Raw genomic sequence first — 21,504 nt, 5'->3', positions numbered from 1 at the left:
CTGCTCTTCCTAAAATTGTAAAGATTAATTGTGTGATTTCACTCTGTGCACAGCAGGGCAGCCATATGCTCTAGAAAACTCCATGCAAGGAAAGCAGCTTGTTGCAAAAGTGGGTGAAAATGCCCTGAAATAATTCTGAACAAGATAAAAATGTTTCTAACATAGACCATTTCTTCATACTGCAAAAGGCAGAGGAGTCCGCTTTGGCACCAGCTTTGAGCACAAATAGAAAGTCTAGCCCCTTCAAAATATTTTAACAAGGAAAATTATTTAAATGTCACATACGTCACATTCACTGTGACCATATCATTGACAGGTAAAATAAGCTGTGGTAAACCATTTGAGGAAATCAGCTACACACAAAACTGTTTTCATCTCTGATCTTTAAAGTTAAGCCTTCCCTTTCCATTAGTTCAGAACATATAATTATCTTTCCTTGTTTGCCCATTTCTACTAAAAATGAGAAATAATATGTTAATATAAAGAATAAGCTACCAAGATATCTGGTTAATGATTACTGGTGATCATAAAAATTTGGCTGAATCCCTGAAAAAAAGAGCATTTATGAAATAAGATCATTGTTATATTAATGGTATAATGGTTCCAGTTAATATGAAAGGATGTAAGTTTCCCTAAAGATCTACTCAAAGGACAATAAGAACATTGAGTTATCAGAAAATCTTAAAATATCTGCATAGGACTAACTCAAAAGCATGGCTTGAAGGGTAGTATTTTATAGAAATGTTAAAATGGTTACTTGCTGATTTGTCATTTTTGAGCAAAATAAATTTTCATTGCTTAATATTGTCATTCAGGTTCTTAGGCATTCAGAGTATTTCTTATCTAAGACCTTTTGAAAATGCACCAGCCTGTTAACAAGTTAATTCTAACATTTTATTTTTTCTCTTCATTCTTCATGAAAGTAACTTATTAAAAAAAGTAAAATAATTAGAAATATAAAAATATATTTACTGTTATGAATGACATTGTTTTGACAATTTCACAAATGTCATGAAATATGGTAATGGAATAGAAAATGAGGATGATATTCAATAAATAATTATGTATTTGAATAATAAATTGGTACATATCTGGATATGGATTTTTAAAATGCTACAAATATCAACATTGAGCATAACTTTCCACAAAATAATATAGAGAAGTCAAGAGAACAATGAGAAAAACCAAAAAAAAAAATAAGATATTGATAAAGCACATAATAGTCAGTATTTGTATGTAATTCTCTATCCCGAATGTCGACACAATTTCCTTTCTATTACATGTATTTACCAATATCAAAGTTCTCACATTCAAATTAATAATAATTAAATAAATGAAAGTATCTTATAAGAACCATATGTAACCAGATAACTTTTTAAAAGTTATAAATTCTCCAGTCTACTATTATTTATGCTTTAAAGATGCTATGAACATCAATTTACCAGTTAGTCTCATGAAGGACTTGGGAATTCAAGGAGCAAACACACTTTTACCATTTATATAAAATAAGAAGATGATGGTTAGAGATTTTTCATTTGGCAATACATTTTTGTATACTTTTTTTCTTTTTATAAATGTAAGGGGTCCAAGTGCAATTTTGTTACATGAATTTATAGCTTAATGGAGAAGTCTGGGCTTCTAGTGTATCCATCATCCAAATAATGTGCACTATACCCATTAAGTAATTTCTCATCATCCACCTCCCTATTACTTTTCTTTTTTCACTGTTTTACCTTCATCTATCAGTTAGCCTTTCAGAGATTTGAAACATTCGAGAAAAGGAAAACTAAATTTAGTGGTTTTTTTTTTTCTTTTTGTTATTTGATGCATTTAAAAACAATACCCATGCAAGGTATAGAATTTAGGGTATACATTATAATTATGAGCTAAAATTTTATGTGGTATTGATTTCATCATTCATCCATTCATTCAGTGATCCTTCCAGTAAAATCATAATGAATGTCAATAGCTCAGCCATTCTTAACACTTGACAGAATTAATTACTGTCATTAAGATTGATCCAGAAAAATCCATCTGCCCTAAATTACCCCTTTCGAGCATAAATTTGCCACCATTATAGTCACTCTTATGGAATTAAAGTTTAGCTGTTCCTATGTTATTTGAGATAGATTATCAACATCATGATTATTCTAGTGGAGAAAAACTTCTCATGGGGAGTGGACAGTGTTAGAACTGTCTGATGTACATTGCTCTCTCACCACGATAATCATCCTCATCTAAGTTTTTGCTATGCAATGTATTTGCATAATCTGGAGACTTGTTAGAAATGCAGAATCTCAGATCCAACTCCAATCCCATCAAGCCACAATCTGCATTTGAATAGGACTGACAGATGATTTGTGTCCACAATGAAGTTTGAGAAGCATAGTCTAAGCCATAGACTCCAAGTCACTATCAACTGTTCATTATACTTCTGTATAATTGACTAATTTGTTTGCCTGCTCTTATTTACTTAAACTTACTTCTTCAAATTCTTGCTAAAGTGACTTCTTTAAAAAGTATATTAGATAATATCACTTTCCTGCTAAAACGTACTAATGGCTTAGATTAAAATAAAGCTTTTTCTCCAAGACCTAGGAAAAAAATAGTCTGTTTCCTGTCTATGTGTTCAACTTCATCTACATTGCTCCTTGTGCTTTCAACTCCAGGAATACTGGGTTTTATTTTTCTCAGATAAAACTCAAGCTCTAACTAGCTGCTTTCTCTGCCTGGTATGATTTCTTCTCTGACTCTCTCTAGAATATGGCAAAGCATAGCTCCAAGAGCATACCTGTCTCCTTCCTGTTATTTAGGTCTCAGTTTAAATTTTAATTCTTCAAAGAGGCCTTTTCTAACTTTCCAGTCTAAGGTGGCAACCCATATATCACATAGCCTGTTTTGATTTCTCCACAACCCTTATTACCACCAGATAATTAGTTGTTTATTTGTCTACTATATTTTTCTCTCCTTGAATATAAGTTCTACTTAGTTTTATTCCATACTGTGTTCCCAACAAGTGGAAGAGAGCTTGGTACTCAGCAAATATTTGTGAAAGAAAAGAAATAAAAAGAAAAAGAGAAAGGAAATAATTAAAGGAAAGAAAGAGAGAGAAAGAAAGACAAGAAAAAATAGAGATAAGAAAAAGAAAGAAAATTGAATGAATGATGAATGAATGAATAGTAGAACATAAATGAAAAAAGTAAGAATAACAATGTCATATGTTGTTAGAAATAACACTGCCTAAAAGATAAGCTAGGATTGGGCCCTCAAATGGAAGAGTTTTGAAATTTAAGGCACAGATATGGGCATTGGGCCCAGAAACAAATGTATATGTGGCTGAGTTCACCTATAATGAGATAAATAGATTGCCATTCTCTAAATTCCTTGATGGTAGCAATGGCCACTTCTATAGTTGCTTTGGCTATAAAATTCAATAATCATAAAAATAAATACATGTCAGCTCAACACCAAGAGAAAATATAAGGTGATGATAAATATGTTAATTAATATGTAATATCTCTGGATAGAATAACAGACTTTTAGAATTGGAACAGTAGCAATTATATTATTAAGACACTATTTTATGCTTCAGTGATTTCTAAACACCCAATTTGCCAATCCATAAATCTATGCTTGGATTTCTTCAGGAATTCACTGATTCCTGAAGTAAAGAATCTATATTTGACCAAAACTGAATGTTACAATTGTCCTCTTTATAATAGCCCACATTATATTATCCTATGGTGCCATACACCAACTCCTACAAGATATGCCAAAAGATATGTTTGATCTCTCTTAACATAGAACAACATATCAGATATTTGAAGACTGTTAAACCTCATCTTCACTCACATATCATACTCATGCCATGGTAGTTCTTTAGTTTGTAATTTGCCTATAATTATTCTCTGTAATCTAATTTCTACAACTTTTCCTTTGGGAATAGAGACCAAATATAATATACTTTGAATTCATCACATCCTTAATAAAAGATAAGATGCTCAATAAAACCCTGATACTTGATTACTTGATGGGTGTGTATGTGTGTGTGTGTATATATGAATAAACTACTCATAAATTAACTTCTGTATTGTGATAATGCTTATGAAGAATTAAAAAACATCAAATAACTTATTTTGGATTTAGGAATGTATACTCTTTAAGAGCATTAATAGAATTTTTTAAAATAGTATGAATTGCTTACAAAAACTTGAAAATATTTAAAATATATTTTACCTATGAGCATATAACATATTAGTGATGGGAACATAGCAGGAACGTAATGACTTACTTTCACACAGTAGAGCTTGCAGTGTATTACAATGTTGAATCAGTTATGGAACAAAGTGGTTACATAAGAGAGAATCTTAACTTCTAAAATAAACTAGAAATTTAATGTGGATATTTATCTGGCAGTGTGCTGTTTTCTCATTTTTGCTGAACCATGTAAATGTTCAGATGATCTTACTTGAAAAAATATCAATTATAATAAAAATAAAAATTCCTGCTTTGTTTGGATTAATATTGCTGACCTAAAATAAATTGCTTTGCATTGAAGAAACCATTCTTTCCTTTCATTTAAAAATATTAAATAATTTTTTCTTATGTAAAAATGATGATTAAAATAGATTTTCTTTTAAGTTCTAGTTTTGAGAGAGAAAGGTCTGTATCATATTCAATCTCAGTTAAACATGATTTTGTGTTACTTTATTAACCAAACTAAAACCTTATTGATGGTATTATTAGCATTAAACATACTGTGGAATAACTGACTACACTATGTCAAAACAAACAGCAGTAATATCTATAAAACGTCATAATACATATTTGACTCCACAAGATATTGTAGTCATCTAAGTGACTACAATAGATAGATAATTCTAGAAATACAGGACACTTTACTTATTATTTTTTAATCATATTATTTTATGGATTCTTCTGTTTTAAGCCAACTTTGAATTAAAATCCTTAGAGTTATAATTTTGAACTGTGGGGTTTAGAGATAATTGAAAAAGGTATTTTAAGTAAATATTAAGAAATAACATCAAAAAAGATATTAGAGTTAAGGCAGCAAACTATTTTGATTAATTTTTAAATATCAGTAGATATTCATTATCTAATTTTAAGTACTTGGTTAGTTTATGTAAGTTTAAAAATCTGTATTTTGTGCACTTGGATAGTTTATCTAAGTTTAAAAATCTGTATATTTTTTAAAATAAAAACATGAATTGTTTTTAAGCTTACTTATACTATGTAAATATAGTTGAATAGTTTATTTATTTTGGTTATAGACTCACAATATTTCTACTCAGTCCAAATATCTACTCAAAGTATTTTCTATGAGTCTTAGTAATATAAACACTATTTACTAATTTCAAACTTTTTTTGTCCTTCAAGAATTAGTTCAAATTTTCGGTGTGCAGCCTTCCTTGACTTTTACATTAAGAAGTAAAAGAGGTAATCAGTCCCTCCACTGTAATTCAGTAGCCTACGCAAGTGTAGTGTTTCTCATAATAAATTTGTTGTTCTTTTTATTTAAAGTTATATAGACTACTCTATGGCATAGACAGTATTGTTCAGTCTTATATATCTACTATCTAGTATAATGTTATGCACATAGCAAGAGCTATAACATATTTGGTAAATACTAAAGTCACAATAATTAGTATTTTTGAACATTTAAGTCAGTAACTGTGCTAAATATTTTAAGACAACTACCTTTTGAGGAAGATATTCTCAGTTACTAAGAAGTTGCCCCTTTGCAAATTGAACTTACTGTTCAAAGTCATAAAGTTAACAATGGGTAGAGCTTAGACCCAGCCTAGTTCTCTGACCCCAAAACACAACGTTGACAGTAAGCAATTTAGTTTTGTCTTTCCCTTGAGAGAAAATATCTAAGAGATTTTGGCACCGCTAACCACTATCAAGTTTAATGCTCACAATAATCCTGATGTAATACTATCATGTTACAACAACTATTTTACAAATATGTAGATTGAGCTGTAATAGTTCATGTGACCTAAATAAGCTCTCACACATAGTGGCAACAGTGGACTAAAATCCAGTCTATAAATATTGAATTCTCATTTTGAAGACTACTAGACGCTAACACAGCAAAAGTGTGGTGTGGTGTTAATATTAATAGATAGTTTCAAGAAGATCTAAACTAACCTTATTAGTATTTTCTTTCTCTTTTAGTTTTTTCTGTCATAATGTCCAAAAACTCTTCAAATGAAGAAAATTGGAAACGATTTTCTATTACTGAGAATGAGTTGAAAGTAAAATTTTATTTTAATAAGATAATTTAAAGTGTATTACTGATATTTTAACTATAATACAGTAAGAAAATTAATTTGAATAGTATCCTATAAAGAATTGAAAATATCTTTGATGAATATTCTGTTTTTTCCAGATTATTTAACTTCACAGCTATTTATAATCAAATAGTTATAGAGTTGATTTATTTATCATAAATTACCAAATAGATTTGAGCCCACATGCATGTACCAATTACCAAACATTGTGTGCAACTTCATTTTCCATGTTTTCTTTGTGTTCATATTAATGGCACTTATAAATGTTTTAATTGCCCCAGGTTATGAAGGTAGATAAATTCGGGACTAGTAATAATCAAAAGACACTATAAAACTGAAAGTTTAATTGCAGAGTGAGTAGAAAATAAAAAAATACAGAATTTACCCACAGTGCAAAATAGCAAGGACTTGGGACATCAAAGGAACCTATGCTATCACAATCTCTGTCATATTTATGCTTCAGATGGCAATTAACTTCAGCAAAATAATATCCATTGTATTATCAATATTTGTTTATGTGAAATTTATTGACTTTATCATTTTCTAGTGTTTGATTATAAAATTTCTTTGATTTTATAAATGTACAAGGGCTATAAGCAAGGCATTTATATCCTGTTTCATTTTGTAAATTTTGAAACACTAATATAATGAAAGCAGTATGTTATTATGGGTTCATGAGAATACTGCTGCCTTTAAAATGTTGTTTTTCTAAAAAAAAAAAAAACAAAAAAACACTGGTCTTTTTATAATTGTGACAAAACGAAGTCATTAATTATGTTTAATACTGAAATATGTAGACATTTCATTATATTGAAGAAGATGATTTCAAGCCTTTAAGTAATTTAAGTGAATCTTCTAGCTAGCGAAATTGTATGTATTTATTCTTTAGTTTAACAAATATTTTCTAAATATATCTATTGGTTAGAAACTGTACTAGGCACTGGGAATGCAGCATGAATAAGACCCATAGACTCCTTATCCCAGAGAGCTTAAAATTTACAGAAAAGTCATAGGGCTGGTGATTACAAGTGCAGGGAAAACGCAGGCCACAATGGCGGGTTATGAGAGGAAGAGCTAACCTTCTTAGAGGTAACAATTTAAGATAAATCCTGAAAAGAGAATTAGAATGATCTGGTTAAAACAAACAAGGAATACCTTATTAGAGTGGCTTGAGGTTTAAAAAAAAACATAGTGTGTTTGAACAAACTAAAATAAATTGTATTTGGAAAAAAAAAAAAAAAGGAGTGATTGTGAAAGTTGCATGAGTTGAATTTGGAAACACGGGCAAAAGCCAGATCACTCAGGTTCCCATGTGTCATCACCAAGTCTTGGCTCTATTTCTAAGGTCATTGACAAATCACTGAAAGCTTTAAAACAGTAGAGTGATATCAGATTTTCATTTTGAAAAGGTTATTCTGAAAACATTGTGGAGAACAGATTAGAAAAGTAAGGAAATTTTTTTTCTGAAATATCTAGAACAAATTATGTGATTGGTTTTGTATTATGTTTACTGACTCCTAACTTAAAAGTAATGTAAATGACTCTCTCCGCCTGTGTAAATATCTTATCACTTCTTTTGTACTCTGATCAGCATTAGTTTTACAAAATCTTCCTTGCAGCACCAGAACAGGTGTCTCTATGTCCTCACCTCAACTGTACTGCAATTTCTTGAAAGAAAGGGACTTGTATTATTAATCTTTACTTCCCCTTGAATAGAATCTGGTACTCAGCAAGCATTTTAAGCATGTTGTTTGAGCTTAAATTACTTTTTTTTTTTTAAAGAGCACTGCTTTGATGTCAGCCAATTTCAATTTAGAAATTCAGACCTACTAGGAATCAAGTCTTTGAAGATTGTTTCATGTCTGAAAATACAGCTAAATTTTGAAGGCTTTTTAAAATATGTTAAGCAATAGACATAGATAATAGATTTCCTTTACTCTTAATGTTGACATTTTTTGCCCATAATGTTAATAGTTTGTGTCTAAAACACAACAGATAAGTAGCAAACTGAAATCATTGAAATAGTAGTAAGTTACACAAGAAGAAATGGAAAACTGACCTTAATTAAGATAGAGACTTGATAAAAGTATTATAGCAATTTAAGTCAATGAGAATAATCTGAAAATACTGATGAATATAACATTCAAAATGTTTTACATATGGTGTTTTACATTTAATTTAAACATGAATACCTGAAGAATATTTATCTCCAAGGTAGATGGCAATACTGAATGGATATACATTTTAAAACACCATTTTAAAGAGAATATGGAAAAAGGTAAAACAGGTGGAGGCCTTTAAATAGCACTGGGAGATTGTGATAACAATTGAGAAAGTTTGAGCACTGATTCAGAATCTAACAAGAAAATACTCTTGATGCTAAATTGAAATTTACTTGAATATTCTTAAAATTTTATATGGAATCATCTCAAATTATTTTATTTAATCTAATAATTTATTACAACCTTTTCTCTTTTCAATCTGAATTATTGTTTATAGTTCTACAAAATATTAATTTGTAACCACAAAGTTTCACACATCACTTAGGCAAACTTTGGCTAAAGCAGTATTTGTATTATTAGTTGATTTTAACAATAAACTTATGCTAGAAATTACCCTCCTTCTATTTGATGTGTGGTAAAATGATTACTGGGTAGTTTACAAGTTAGCTCATGCAAAGAGAATAAAAAAAAACGAAATAAATTTTTGTTCCTTAATCATTATTTTAATATAATTTATACCCATTTTTAATTCCTATTAATAAGAAGAAACTGTTTACTTCATTAAGCAAATCATACATTCTTAGGAGTGGTAATATTCACGGTAGGAATGTGAATAGAGAAGCAAGGTGATGTTGATTTAATCCTTTAGAGGAAACTACCACATGTTAAAAATTGATTTCAGAATGTCTTAGTAAAGAGAATCAATGTAAGTATTTTCAGTATAAATTCTAATGGAAATGAACTTCTGAGATATTTTGAGATGATTTTCAATTAACTTATGTAAAAATGTCTTGATTTCTCCCCTTCATGTGCTCTAAGCATTGAATGGTTTTCCATTACTTACATCATGGTCTGTATAAACTAAATATGCTACATAAACCATAGCCAGTTTAGAGAATATGTGATGATGAGTTGGAAATGGAGTAGATATTTTGTATTTGAAATACTTTCAATTAATATTTTCAATTAATTAATATGTCTCACTGATGCATATATTGATATAAATTAAGACTTTTTATCTTTATACTACACTGATTTTTTTCCTAAACTGCTCTGTGATACTTGCCACCAAGAAACAGAAAAATACGTTTGCTCCACAATTTTATGAAAGGTAGACTTATATTAATTGAGTAGAAAATTACCAATATATGATTTGGTTTTGTGGTATTTTTTTCCTCCACAAAGTAAATTAGGAAATTAAGGAATACTTAAATTTTGGAGCCCTAATATCAATGAATAGCTGTTACCTTTTGAAAACAAGAAATCTGCTCTCAGTATAATCATATGGGTCAGGAAATAGGTAATTTAGAAATAAAAGAATATGCTATATAAAACAATCACCAGATATAATGTTTCTATTTTTACCCAAATTTTCTATTTTCTCGTGTTAATTACCATATGTATAACACAAAACTCAAGCAACCATTGAAAATTACTACATAAGATAAATCTATGTGTAAATATGTGCACTTATTAATAAAAACTGGCTACTTTATTTTCCTGTTATGTCAAAATCATACTAGTGTGTAATAAGTAATAGCTATTTAGTACTTGTTTTTACTATTCTGTTTATGAATTCTTTCCTTTCTACTCTTATCCCTTCCCCCTCCAAAATTTGCATTGCACTTTATTACTTTTTTAAATTTTAGTTCCTGTGCTTGCAAATTATTCCAGTTTGGGCTGATACTATCTATATTTTTCAGCTACTTTGAACTCTTTCATTTTTTACATTTTGGCTCTCTTTCAGCACATTGTCTCATTAGAATCATTACCAAAATATAGCTTTGGCTGTAACTAAATGTGCACAAGTAAAATAACATCCAATACCTCTATGAGTAACAACTGCAAGTTCTTTAGTTCTTTCTATATGTTCAGCATGTCTTGGTCTTCTCCTTGTACTTTGTGTATCTGCTTGATGAGGAGAGAGCCCGTCCTTGGACGTGTTGGGGTCCAGACCTGAATTTCTGAGATTCGTAACTTGCACTCGCTGTTCCTCGGAAAGTCTATGGATGGTGACAGCTGTAACACTGGATACAGTAACATCTGCAGGTGTGCTAGCAACAGCAATAGCACCAGTGGTAGTCCTGTTATGCTCCTCTAACTCACCAGTGGAGGTAGTGTGGGTCAATGTAGAAGAACCTGTGGGACACAGTAGCACTAGATGCTAACTTTTTCTTTTAAATTTTGTTGTTTTTTTTTTCTGATAAGTTTAATAAATTATATTCTCTTCTATTACCTTAAGGATAATCAACATGAAAAAGTAAAACACAAACACACCACTAAAATGTGAAGAACACCAGATCTGTCTGTTTGTATCTATCAACTTACAGATAGATATTACATACAATATACACCATATTTTAACTTTAATACATTAGGGGAAACAAAGTGAAAGTGAAAGAGTAAACCCTTTATGTGGCCCTGAATCAATCTTTTATTAAGTTTACAGATGAATTTTAGCAACAAATGCCTGGCAAGCGACAGGTTTCAATGGAATGAGTAATTATGTAACCATACTTTTCTCAAAAGTATGCTTTGAATAGTCCATGCCATATCTCTTCATAACTTCTGGGAAAAATATCAAAATTTTCTATTTTAAGATAAGCAAGTGAAGAAAGAGAATTTAAAATCAAAGACAAAATGAAAACAAAATGATGAACAAAATGAGACTCTAAAATAATTACTGTATGTAAATGTCTATCTTAACCTCATTTACCAAAAAGCAGTAGACATGGTAAAATATTCAATGTCATGATAAAAATATACTTTAGAATTTGGTGCATTTTTAAATTAGTTAAAATTTTTTGCTATCATTAAGAAAAATTTTAGATTAACCAATTTTGATCTTAAAATTAAACAAATTATTCAATTTAGAAGTGTTTGAAAATTAACTATTAGTCACCATGGAACTTTAATACAACAATAGTTTTTTTAATCTTTAATTATTATGGGAAGATAATACTTTACATATTTATAGGGTACATGTGATGTTTTGATACAGACATACAATGTAAAATAATCAAATTAGGGTAATTGAGGTATCCACCACCTCAAGTATTCATCATTTCTTTGTGTTGGGAATATTGCAATTCCACACTTTTAGTTACTTTGAAGTATACCATAACTTATTGTTGACTATTGTCATTTTGTTGTGCTGTTGGCTGGGAATTTCCAAATATTTCATATGCATTTCATGGTGTGTGTGTGTGTGTGTGTGTGTGTGTGTGTGTGTGTCTGTCTGGGTAACATTATCACATTCTTATCCTTATTAAAGTTTTTTTAATAATTTAAAATATGTATTCAAAGTGCCAAAATGTGGTTTTCTTTTTCCCTTCACTTAAATTTTATAAAAGGTTGTAGTTGGTAGTACAGAGCTCTTACACAATTAAAAAAAAAAGTCATCTTATAATAGAAGCATGAAGCTGAACAAGGATATATTTAAAAGGTTCTTGACAGCTAAAATACTTAACAAGAAAAAACATTATTGAATTTTAGACCTGCAGATACTAATCAGGAATCATAGGTTCTGGTTAGAAAATTTCTGAGTATTTTTAAAGCCCATGAGTGGATTATGTTTTTTATATACTTTTCTTCCCAACATTTCAAAATTCTGTCAACAATGTTTAATTAGATATTTTAGACAAAAACAAATAGGGGCATTTTAACCATTCTGAAAGTGGAAAATAATGATATCACGATCATTTAATATGGTTTAAGAAGGCTCTGCCTTTTTTTTTGGTGCTCTAGGCAGGTGATTAGTAGGACTAATACATAAATCTATCAGTCTTAAACTCAAAAAGGAAGGAAAAAACATAAGGTCCCTTATTCATAGGTAAACAAAGAAGCCCATTTCTGCTACTAATTCTTCTATCTTGAGTTGTCATATCCTATTTCAATTTGATGTAGAAATTCAGAAGAATGAAATGATGATTGTATTTTGAGGGGGCCAAGGGTAAATGAGGTTTGCCACTTATCAGATTAAATAGTTTTAATATATTTTAGTATTGATCAGAAAAAGCTGCTATTGAAAATTTATCAAAGTTATTTGATGAATAATCTATTTAGTAGATTAGTATATAATAAATTTATGTTGGTTATTCAAATCAGCCTAAAATATTTAGTATGGTAGTATTTGGTAATCATTTTTTTAATTTCATGGTTAAGCAATAGCTATGCTTACACTACTAACACACAGTAATTGATCTCACTGTAAACTGTACATTTGGGATGTTCATGTGCTCATTAGTAAGAAATCTGGTCCATATTATCCACTTGGGGAGTTTAATTGAGACTCCTATTTTTTAGAGAACATATGAAATCAGGATGAAAACCTAATACTTTAAAAGTTTTCATAACTTCATCATAATTTCCATGCTTTCAGGTTTAGTTTAAAAAATATAATTATAAACACGTTTGAAAAGTAATGGAATTTGTACTTTTTATCAAGTCTGAGCATTCCTACCTTTAACAAAGGGATGAACTAAATTATCATATTTCAACAGAATCACTATAATTAATCTCAAATAATCTCTTGCATTGAGTCAATAATTCTGGACCAATTCTTGAGAACAGGCTTAGGTTGTTTCTCTAACTAATTGCTCAGTAACTCCAGACCAATTCCAAACACCCATTTTCTTGAAGACTCCAGGGAATAAACACAGTTCCAGACCAAATATAGGAGTTAAAACTGATCTCTGTTAGTTTTTATATCCAGGAATTGCTAGCAACTCCACTCTTAAATCTTTAGCATTAGAGATGTATTTCCCACTAACGGTGGTGATGATTCAGTGCTATTCCCTTAACCTAAATGCAAGGCAGGGTTTAATATAGAAATAAAGCATTAAAAACCCCATTTCTTTAATAACCACATTCTACCTAGATATATTTTTACTAACCAGTGCTTAGTTTTACTTATATGTTGTGTTCATAGTCTTTCCTCCACAGACTTCCATACCAGAACGCAAGCTCCCTGAAGACTAAAATATTTATATGTTCTGTTCATTGCTGAAATCCTAGCACATAGAATAGTGCTTGGCACACAGTAGGTGCTCAAGAAATATTCATCAAAAGAAAAAGTAAATGAATGAATGGACTTAATAAGGCCAAAATCATATTAGCAGTAATAAAAAAGATAAATTTCACACATGAAATATGCTTATAATTTTTACCATGGCAAAGGCTCATTTCAAACAGTGACATGAATGAAGAGCAATTCCAAAAGAAGGGGAAACAGATAATTTTGTTTTTAACTTTCAAAAACATCACTTTAAAAAGGGTGGAATTTGAAGATTTTGTTGCATTAGTAATAATCACTTCAATAGTTTTGTTATTATTTCTAAACATAGAAGTTTATTCTGTCAGTGTGAAATGGATTTACTTAGAAAATTCAAAGTTCTGCAGAATGAAAAGAGGATGTATCTCATGATGGCAGAAAGTATTAATATAAGTGCAACTAAATTTAGTTAGATATGTTTGATACATATACTGATACTATAAAGAAATAACACTGATTTCATTTAAAAGACAATAAAAGCCACCACCATACGGTTATGTCATATATATGTATAACCATCTTATTTAAAATGTAAACCAACTTGGAATACTGATATTGTTACCATTTTAAATTGGCAATGTATGAAGAGCAGATTTTTAAATCATTGAAATACACCCTTTAACAGTTTAGAAACTCTCAAAATTTTTGCATACATAACTGTTTCATGAGGTTTATGCCAATGTTAGAAAAAACCTTAGAATTCTGCATAGCAACAATCCAATATATATATATGTAGATGTTCAATTTTAAAATGACATTTACTTTATTTTTCAAAAAATATTAAGTAGTCTACACAACTATGTAAACATTATCTTTGATAGCACAGTTAAATGTATATATTACAATAGATATTACTCAAATTAAAGGAAGAAAATGTACATTCAGAAAATTCATTCTACATCTGAAATCATATCATGTATACAAGGTGTAGTTTATCACAATCAGATGATATTGTCATTGTTACCTGAGATATATTTAAAAATAAGATATTTACAATATAAAAACTTATCTGAAATATAATTTTATTAATATTATTTAACCAAAACATTCCTAATATAGCAAAAATAAAATGAAATGATTTATATATATGAACATACTTCTATAAATAAAAACTATATGTCATCTTTGGAATTATGATAATGAAAAATGATATGCTTCACATGTAAATTGGAAAATGTATTTAATAGGAATATATATATTAAATTTGAATTTTATGTTTTATGAAAATTAAGTTTTTCAAGGATTTTTAATTTTAGCAAAATGTATACAAATAAAACCTCATCCCCTGATTCATTTTGAGCCTTATTTTGATGACATTTTTAGTCCTGTAGATTCTTTTTAAATTTTATGCTGTGTTGCTTTATAATTATTGTCTAACTCACCACAGAAATAAAGAACAGAACATGTTGCTAGAGACATGAGTGGATGATCCAAAATATATACAATTATGTAAGTACATGTTAAAGATAACTGCATATTTAAAGAAGTAATTTTTAGGTACTTATGTTTAGCACATTATTTTATGTAAATTAACTTAATACATTCTGTTCATTTCTTTAATTTTAGTGTTTCATATGAAACATTTGAATGGAAGCTTAACAAAATACCAATAATTTTTTGACATTATGATATGTAATAAAGAAAAATGAAATAAACATTTCACATGAAAAAACACGCAAAACAAAAATATATATACACAAATAACAAAATAAAATCTAAATACTACCAAAGCATCAATCCTAGTTGAGCCATTATTCACATATTCTATAAATTTTGGCATTATTTACATACTCTATAAATTTTGGTATATGCACTTTAATTTGTTTTTCTTCTTTTATTAAATATTTGCATGAAACTTATAAGAAAACATGGCAATAAATGAGGACACTTGCAAACGAATTGAAATGAGTATGTGAAATAAGACAAAAACCACTGATTTGTTACATGCTAAATGTTACAGTTTCACTAAGCATATAGTAGTTGGGAAACTAACTAAAGTATTTTTCATTTTAAGCATTATTAATTCCAGTATCATAAAATCTGTACAGCTTAGTATTTAATAGTTAAAACTGGTGTACATACACATCCTATGAATATTCAAGTTTGAGAAGAGATGGATAAACTGAAGCAGAAAGTAGCCCTTAAAACTAAGAAGAAATAGGAATGCTTTACTTTTGATTAATTGTTATTTAATATAAAATTATCTCTCTAACTAAAAGAATTTTAAGTGAATCCTAAAAAAAACACTTAGTTTATCATTCAGTTTTAAAAAGTAGGTCTATTTTGGACTTACAGAGTTTGGATTTTAAATTAAAATGTTACATTCATGTTGAAACTGCACAAGCTTGAGATCTTAAAATATATTATTCAATGAATATAATATACCCTTGATTATAAGATGCACCTCAATAAAAGAACATTCCAGCAATTAAACTATGACATAATGATGCAAAAATTCTATCACTTGCACCCAAATTTCTGAGATGTTAAAATATAAAATGAAGTTCATTTTGGTGAAGTAAGAAAAAATTCAGTAATTGAAGTAACAGATTTTTCTGTGATCATGAATTAAATAGGTAATTACAAACTTAAAAATATAATGAGGAGTGTAAATACAAATCATCTTTCTGAATTTACTGACATACTGATATATGTTTATGTAATAAATTTCTATTTAAATTTATAAGCATTAAATAGGAAAACAATATTAAGTTTTGCAAGAGGATTTGTTGTTGTTTAGCAAGCACAAGGTGTCTTACTAACATGATATTCAAAATGAATGAATGAATAAATAAAATATTTGCAATTCAAGCTGAATCTGATGATAGTAAGATTTGTCTGTTAATGTAGTGGTACATCTACTAAAATCACACTGAGTCAATTAATGATTGTAAAACAAATATTAAACAATATGTATACTATTCCAAATTGCTGACATGTAAGGTAAGAACCCCAAATTATGAATTGTTTAAAATTTTAATAAACATACTTGCCAGACAACTATATTTTTCTAAATGAAATCTAGAAATATCAAACTTTTAGAAAGCATTAAAGAAAATACTTTATTGGTCAACAATGATAAAATTATATACATATATAAATGTGTGAATATTATACTAAATATCAAAGTTTTGTCCCCAAAATGTGAAAAGATAGATATCTCATTTCTTACTACTAAAAATAGAATAAGAGCTTGCTAGGGAAAAAAACTTTTTTTTTTTTTTTTGAGACAGAGTGTCACTTTGTTGCCCTGGCTAGAGTGAGTGCCCTGGTGTCAGCCTAGCTCACGGCAACCTCAAACTCCTGGGCTTAAGCAATCCTGCTGCCTCAGCCTCCCGAATAGCTGGGACTACAGGCATGAGCCACCATGCCCGGCTAATTTTTTGTATATATATTTTAGTTGGCCAGATAATTTCTTTCTATTTTTAGTAGAGACAGGGTCCCGCTCTTGCTCAGGCTGGTCTCGAACTCCTGACCTGGAGCGATCCACCTGCCTCAGCCTCCCAGAGTGCTAGGATTACAGGCGTGAGCCACCGTGCCCACTCCCCCCCCAAAAAAAAAAAAACTATTTTAAATAGAGGGTTGTAAGAATCTTGAGGATACTATCTCTCTCTCAAATGACCATTTCTTGCTTCACCCAGGTGAGTAAGATGAAGTTTCAGAATTAAGCTTCAGCATTTTATTGCTCTCATTTTCATACATTTTGGAAGTCTCCACTATGTGTAGTGGTGGGTCCTAGATGTCATTTTTTTTATTTTAATGTGCACATCCACAAACATACATACACCACTTGCAGGAACAGATCCCCACAAAATACTAACTGAAGTCTTCTTTATGTAACTAAAATTGTCTTCTATAAACTCACAATTTGACAACAAAACTTGAAGACCTAGGTTTTGAAAGAAGATTCATGACATCATTGTTATATTTCACAAGATGGAGAGAAAGGGATAGGATGTCCCTCCACATATTTCTACAACCATCAATCAGAATACTAAATTTGTAGACCTCTTTGTTGCAGCATCTCTCATCTCTTGAGTAGAAAAATTTGTCATTCTGGGTTTCCCGGCAAACAAATAAAATAAAATAAAGTAAAATAAAACTTAGTACACACTTGTTTTCTTTGCTTCCATACAAAATCTTGTGGAATAGCTACCAGTCTCATAGAATATTTTTAAATTCAACATGTCACATCAGGACACCTCATTTCCATTGCCTTGTCATCTCTGATAATCCATGCCTTATTAACATCTCTTTGAAAGCAAGTAGAGACCAGGTCTTATACATGTTTATCCCTCACGTCCCACTGAATACTTATAAAGATATAAGGGAAAAATGAATGAGTAAAAATGGATAAATGTACTACTCTCTGCTTTGTCAAAAATATAATCATTTTATTTAATATTCATTGAGTATCGAATGCATTTTTCTGGATATAAACATAAGAAATTGGACTTGTCCACATGTATTCAAACAATATAAAACACATATTTATAATATAATATGATTGCAATTTATATTGAATGTGCTAGAACATATAAATTACTCCTTCATTTGTGTTTTCTCCAATGAGGGTAGCATTTCCCTCTTTTTCTATCCTCCAGCACCCTTTTCCAAAAACAATAAAATACATATATATGTGTGTGTGTATAATGATAGTACTTATTATGTTGAAGGACAAGAGAAAGAAGTAAAGGAAAGGTGTTGATGGGTTACCTTTTATACCGGTGATGACTGAAATTAAAAATAAGAGAAGTCTTTCTTTACCATGATACTGGGTCCCCCTTACTTTGACTATCTGAATGTATCCTTGGTTTCCTTCCACAATGGCTGGCTTTTGAGTTTGGAGGTGATTGTCATCATTTTTCACTCATTGTGAATGTTTCTTTTTTTAATAGCTAAAGTATATATAAGGCTAGTTTTATGTAAAATATGTGATATGATTTAAAAGGAACCAAGCAGCTCTCTTTACCCCCACATCTTTCTCTTTGTGTATAGCAATGATATTAAAAGATGTTCTTTAGGATTAAGTATTGCCCTGTTAAAATCATTCTGTTATAATTAAGAGATAACTTTCTGATTGATAGAGCACCATAGTAGAGTAATTGCTTAACTATTTAGCTTGAATTAGTTTATTATAATATTTTTTTCACCTCAAAAAAATTGGGGGCAGTTTAGGAGATAAATGTTTTTGGGAAAAGTGTAAAACTTGACATAAGATCATTCAATGATTCTTACTGAGGCATTTATAAGTTGATATCTGATCCTGTACGACTGATATTTGATTGGAAGGACTGGGTTCATTATTAACAGGTGAGGCATACGGGCGGTGTGGGCGAATAGGAAAGGGCTGGCATTCTGGAGGAAATACTATTGTGGTGTTGATTGTGGAAGGGTTGCTGAGCAACCAGTAAGAATCTGCATAAATATGCTCAAGTAAAGCAGCCTAATAAGAAACTTGGGCCAAAGAAGTCTTATTTCCCTGCATTATACACTCTGTAGAACATTTTTTATTCTATAGCAGCAAATTAATTAGTACAAAGAAAGATTTACTCAAAAATAAAAAGCAATCTTGGCTTAGAAAAATAGAATGTTGGAAGAAAAAAAAACAAAACTTCAGAAATGGTAATAACCTATAGAGTCCATCATGAAAGGCTATCATTAACCTGAAAGGCAAATATATTATATGTTATATATTGGAGTATTATGTATAATTATATGTTGGGATATTTACAATATATATGTCCATATTTGGAGGTAAACCTTTATATTTCTTCATGTAATTATTCTGCCAATTTTCTTTTTACAAATACCCTTTATTGGAGCACTATAGGTAAAAATTAAAAAAAAACTGTCTTTAATATCATCAATAAAACAAAGATATGAATGCTATAAAAATTATGGCTGAGATTTACATAATTTATATTTGGCTTCTAGTATGCTTTGATTCTTTAGTTTGATTATGGCAACAGATGATGTTAAAATTTAGGCATAAAATGTGGAGGTCTGACCAAGAAGGTTCTCAGAAATAATCTATTTTAATGTTGTAACATCTGGCCAACTCTCTTTGACTCTTTCTCCTCTAGGAGTAGAGAATCTGATCCTTAGGGTGATATAAATCAGAAGGTTAATTAGAGCTTCCTTCACTCAAATCTTCCCTGGAGAAGAGACAGACAAGTTTGTATTTTAATTACATAGAAATTCCAGTTCATTTAGAACAAAATATGCTTGGAAAGACAGAAAAAAAATGAGTGAAATATGAATGAAGAGAGTCAGCAAACTACTTGTGCTTTTACATCTTTGTAGATATTTTAAAAAGAAACCCTTTCTTCCATTCATTCCAGAGAACACAAATGTTATTTACTTAGTGAATCTTTCTAATTCCCTATCCTTTCTATACCAAGGAGAAAGAATTTCTTTTCTTTCCTATGTTTGAAAAGCATTTTAAAAATCCTAACTATAAAATTATTACATTCCATCTTTTCTCTTCCCATTCCTTGCTATTTCACAAACATGAACTAAATGACTACTATGAATTCGATAAACAGATAGATAGACAGGTAAATATAGATATCTCCATCCCTGTCTTACAAGTAAACAGACTGATAACTGTTTTAAAAAATGATCAGAGCATTGTGATATGTTTAGTAGAGGATATGCAGAGAACATGGAAAACACACCTGGAAAAGCCCTTAGCTATGCTTACACAGACCAGGAGGACTTTCTAGGTGAAGAGACATTTGCATTGAGCCTAAAGGATGAGAAGATTTTTCCCAGTACATGAGGAATAAAATAACATTTAAATCAGAGGTAATGGCTTAGAAAAAGGTATGCCAGAGAAAAATGCAAGACATACTCCAAAACTGCAAAATATTTTGCATGTCAGGAATGAAGAAACAGTAAGAGCAGGCATCAAGTCATAAACAGCCAAGACATTTCAACATAGCTTGAAAAGATGAGGCATCACTGAAAGATATTAAACAGGAAATTGATACAGCAAGATTAGTGGTTTAGAAAGATTGTTCTTGCTATAATATGAACAAGGTATTAAAGAGATATATGGCCTAAGGGCAAGACAAACCCTTAGCTAACTCAACCACATGACTATGAGCATTTTGAAATAGGGTTGCTAGATTTAGCAAATAAAAATATAGAACACTCAGTTAAATCTAAATCAGAAAAAGATCAATTGTTGTTTTGTTTTGTTTTTAGTATAAGTATAATCCTGTGGAATACATATTTATAATAAAAATTATTCATTTTTCCTTTAAAACCTAATTCAGTTGGGCATCCTAGATATTATCTGGAAACCATACCTTGAAATTAATTCAGACTTACAAACTCTGAAAATCTATACACCAAGTAAAAACTAGTAACAGATATTATTTTTTAATGTAGATATGATTTGGTTGATCCTATGAAAACTTCTGGAATGACAAAATAGGCATGATAACATCACAAGGACATCTAGGCAAAATTCATGCAAGCATCTTTTTTATTAAATAAGGAATAAGAAAAAGACAAGTTGAATGGAGTGTTCTAAGGCCTTTAATTCTATATGTATTAAAGTCCTACATTCTTCTTTTTAGTATTAAAAGTATCTAATACTCTATTAAGTTACATATTCGTTATGAAAATATGTATTCTATACTTGTGGAAAAAATACATATTGAGAATAAAATCCACCGATAATTTATATGAAAAAAAAATGCCAGCTTACTTAACAACAATTTAATCCATAGAAACTTGAAGATATTTCCAGTAAGAACTCACTGCTGATTGAATTGTATCCAGCTACTATAAGTGGCAGCAAATAATGACTAGTTGCCCAAACTCAAATTACTGAATAATGTATCTTTTTCAGATAATAGAAAATACAAAATGGAAAACAGAAAATGTACCTATTTCTCAATAT

The 21,504-nt window shown here is 29.8% G+C and overlaps 1 protein-coding gene across 3 annotated transcripts in view; it reads right to left on the bottom strand.

The window, feature by feature from the left end:
* The window catches only part of CSMD3 (CUB and Sushi multiple domains 3), a 1,082,068-nt gene that overhangs the window by 643,907 nt on the left and 416,657 nt on the right, over positions 1 to 21,504 (bottom strand). Inside the window, exon 7 of one of the 3 annotated variants that reach the window (XM_045561854.1) lies at positions 10,364 to 10,675. The exons of the other annotated variants lie outside the window; for them this stretch is intronic. Within the exon in view, the coding sequence (XP_045417810.1) occupies positions 10,364 to 10,675 (312 nt within the window). The remainder of the gene's footprint in view (positions 1 to 10,363; positions 10,676 to 21,504) is intronic. 3 annotated transcript variants of the gene reach the window in all.

The sequence above is a fragment of the Lemur catta genome, chromosome 9 (genome assembly GCF_020740605.2).
Source record: "Lemur catta isolate mLemCat1 chromosome 9, mLemCat1.pri, whole genome shotgun sequence".
In the NCBI taxonomy this organism is placed as follows: domain Eukaryota; kingdom Metazoa; phylum Chordata; class Mammalia; order Primates; family Lemuridae; genus Lemur; species Lemur catta.
This window is presented reverse-complemented; position numbering and strand designations above follow the sequence as displayed.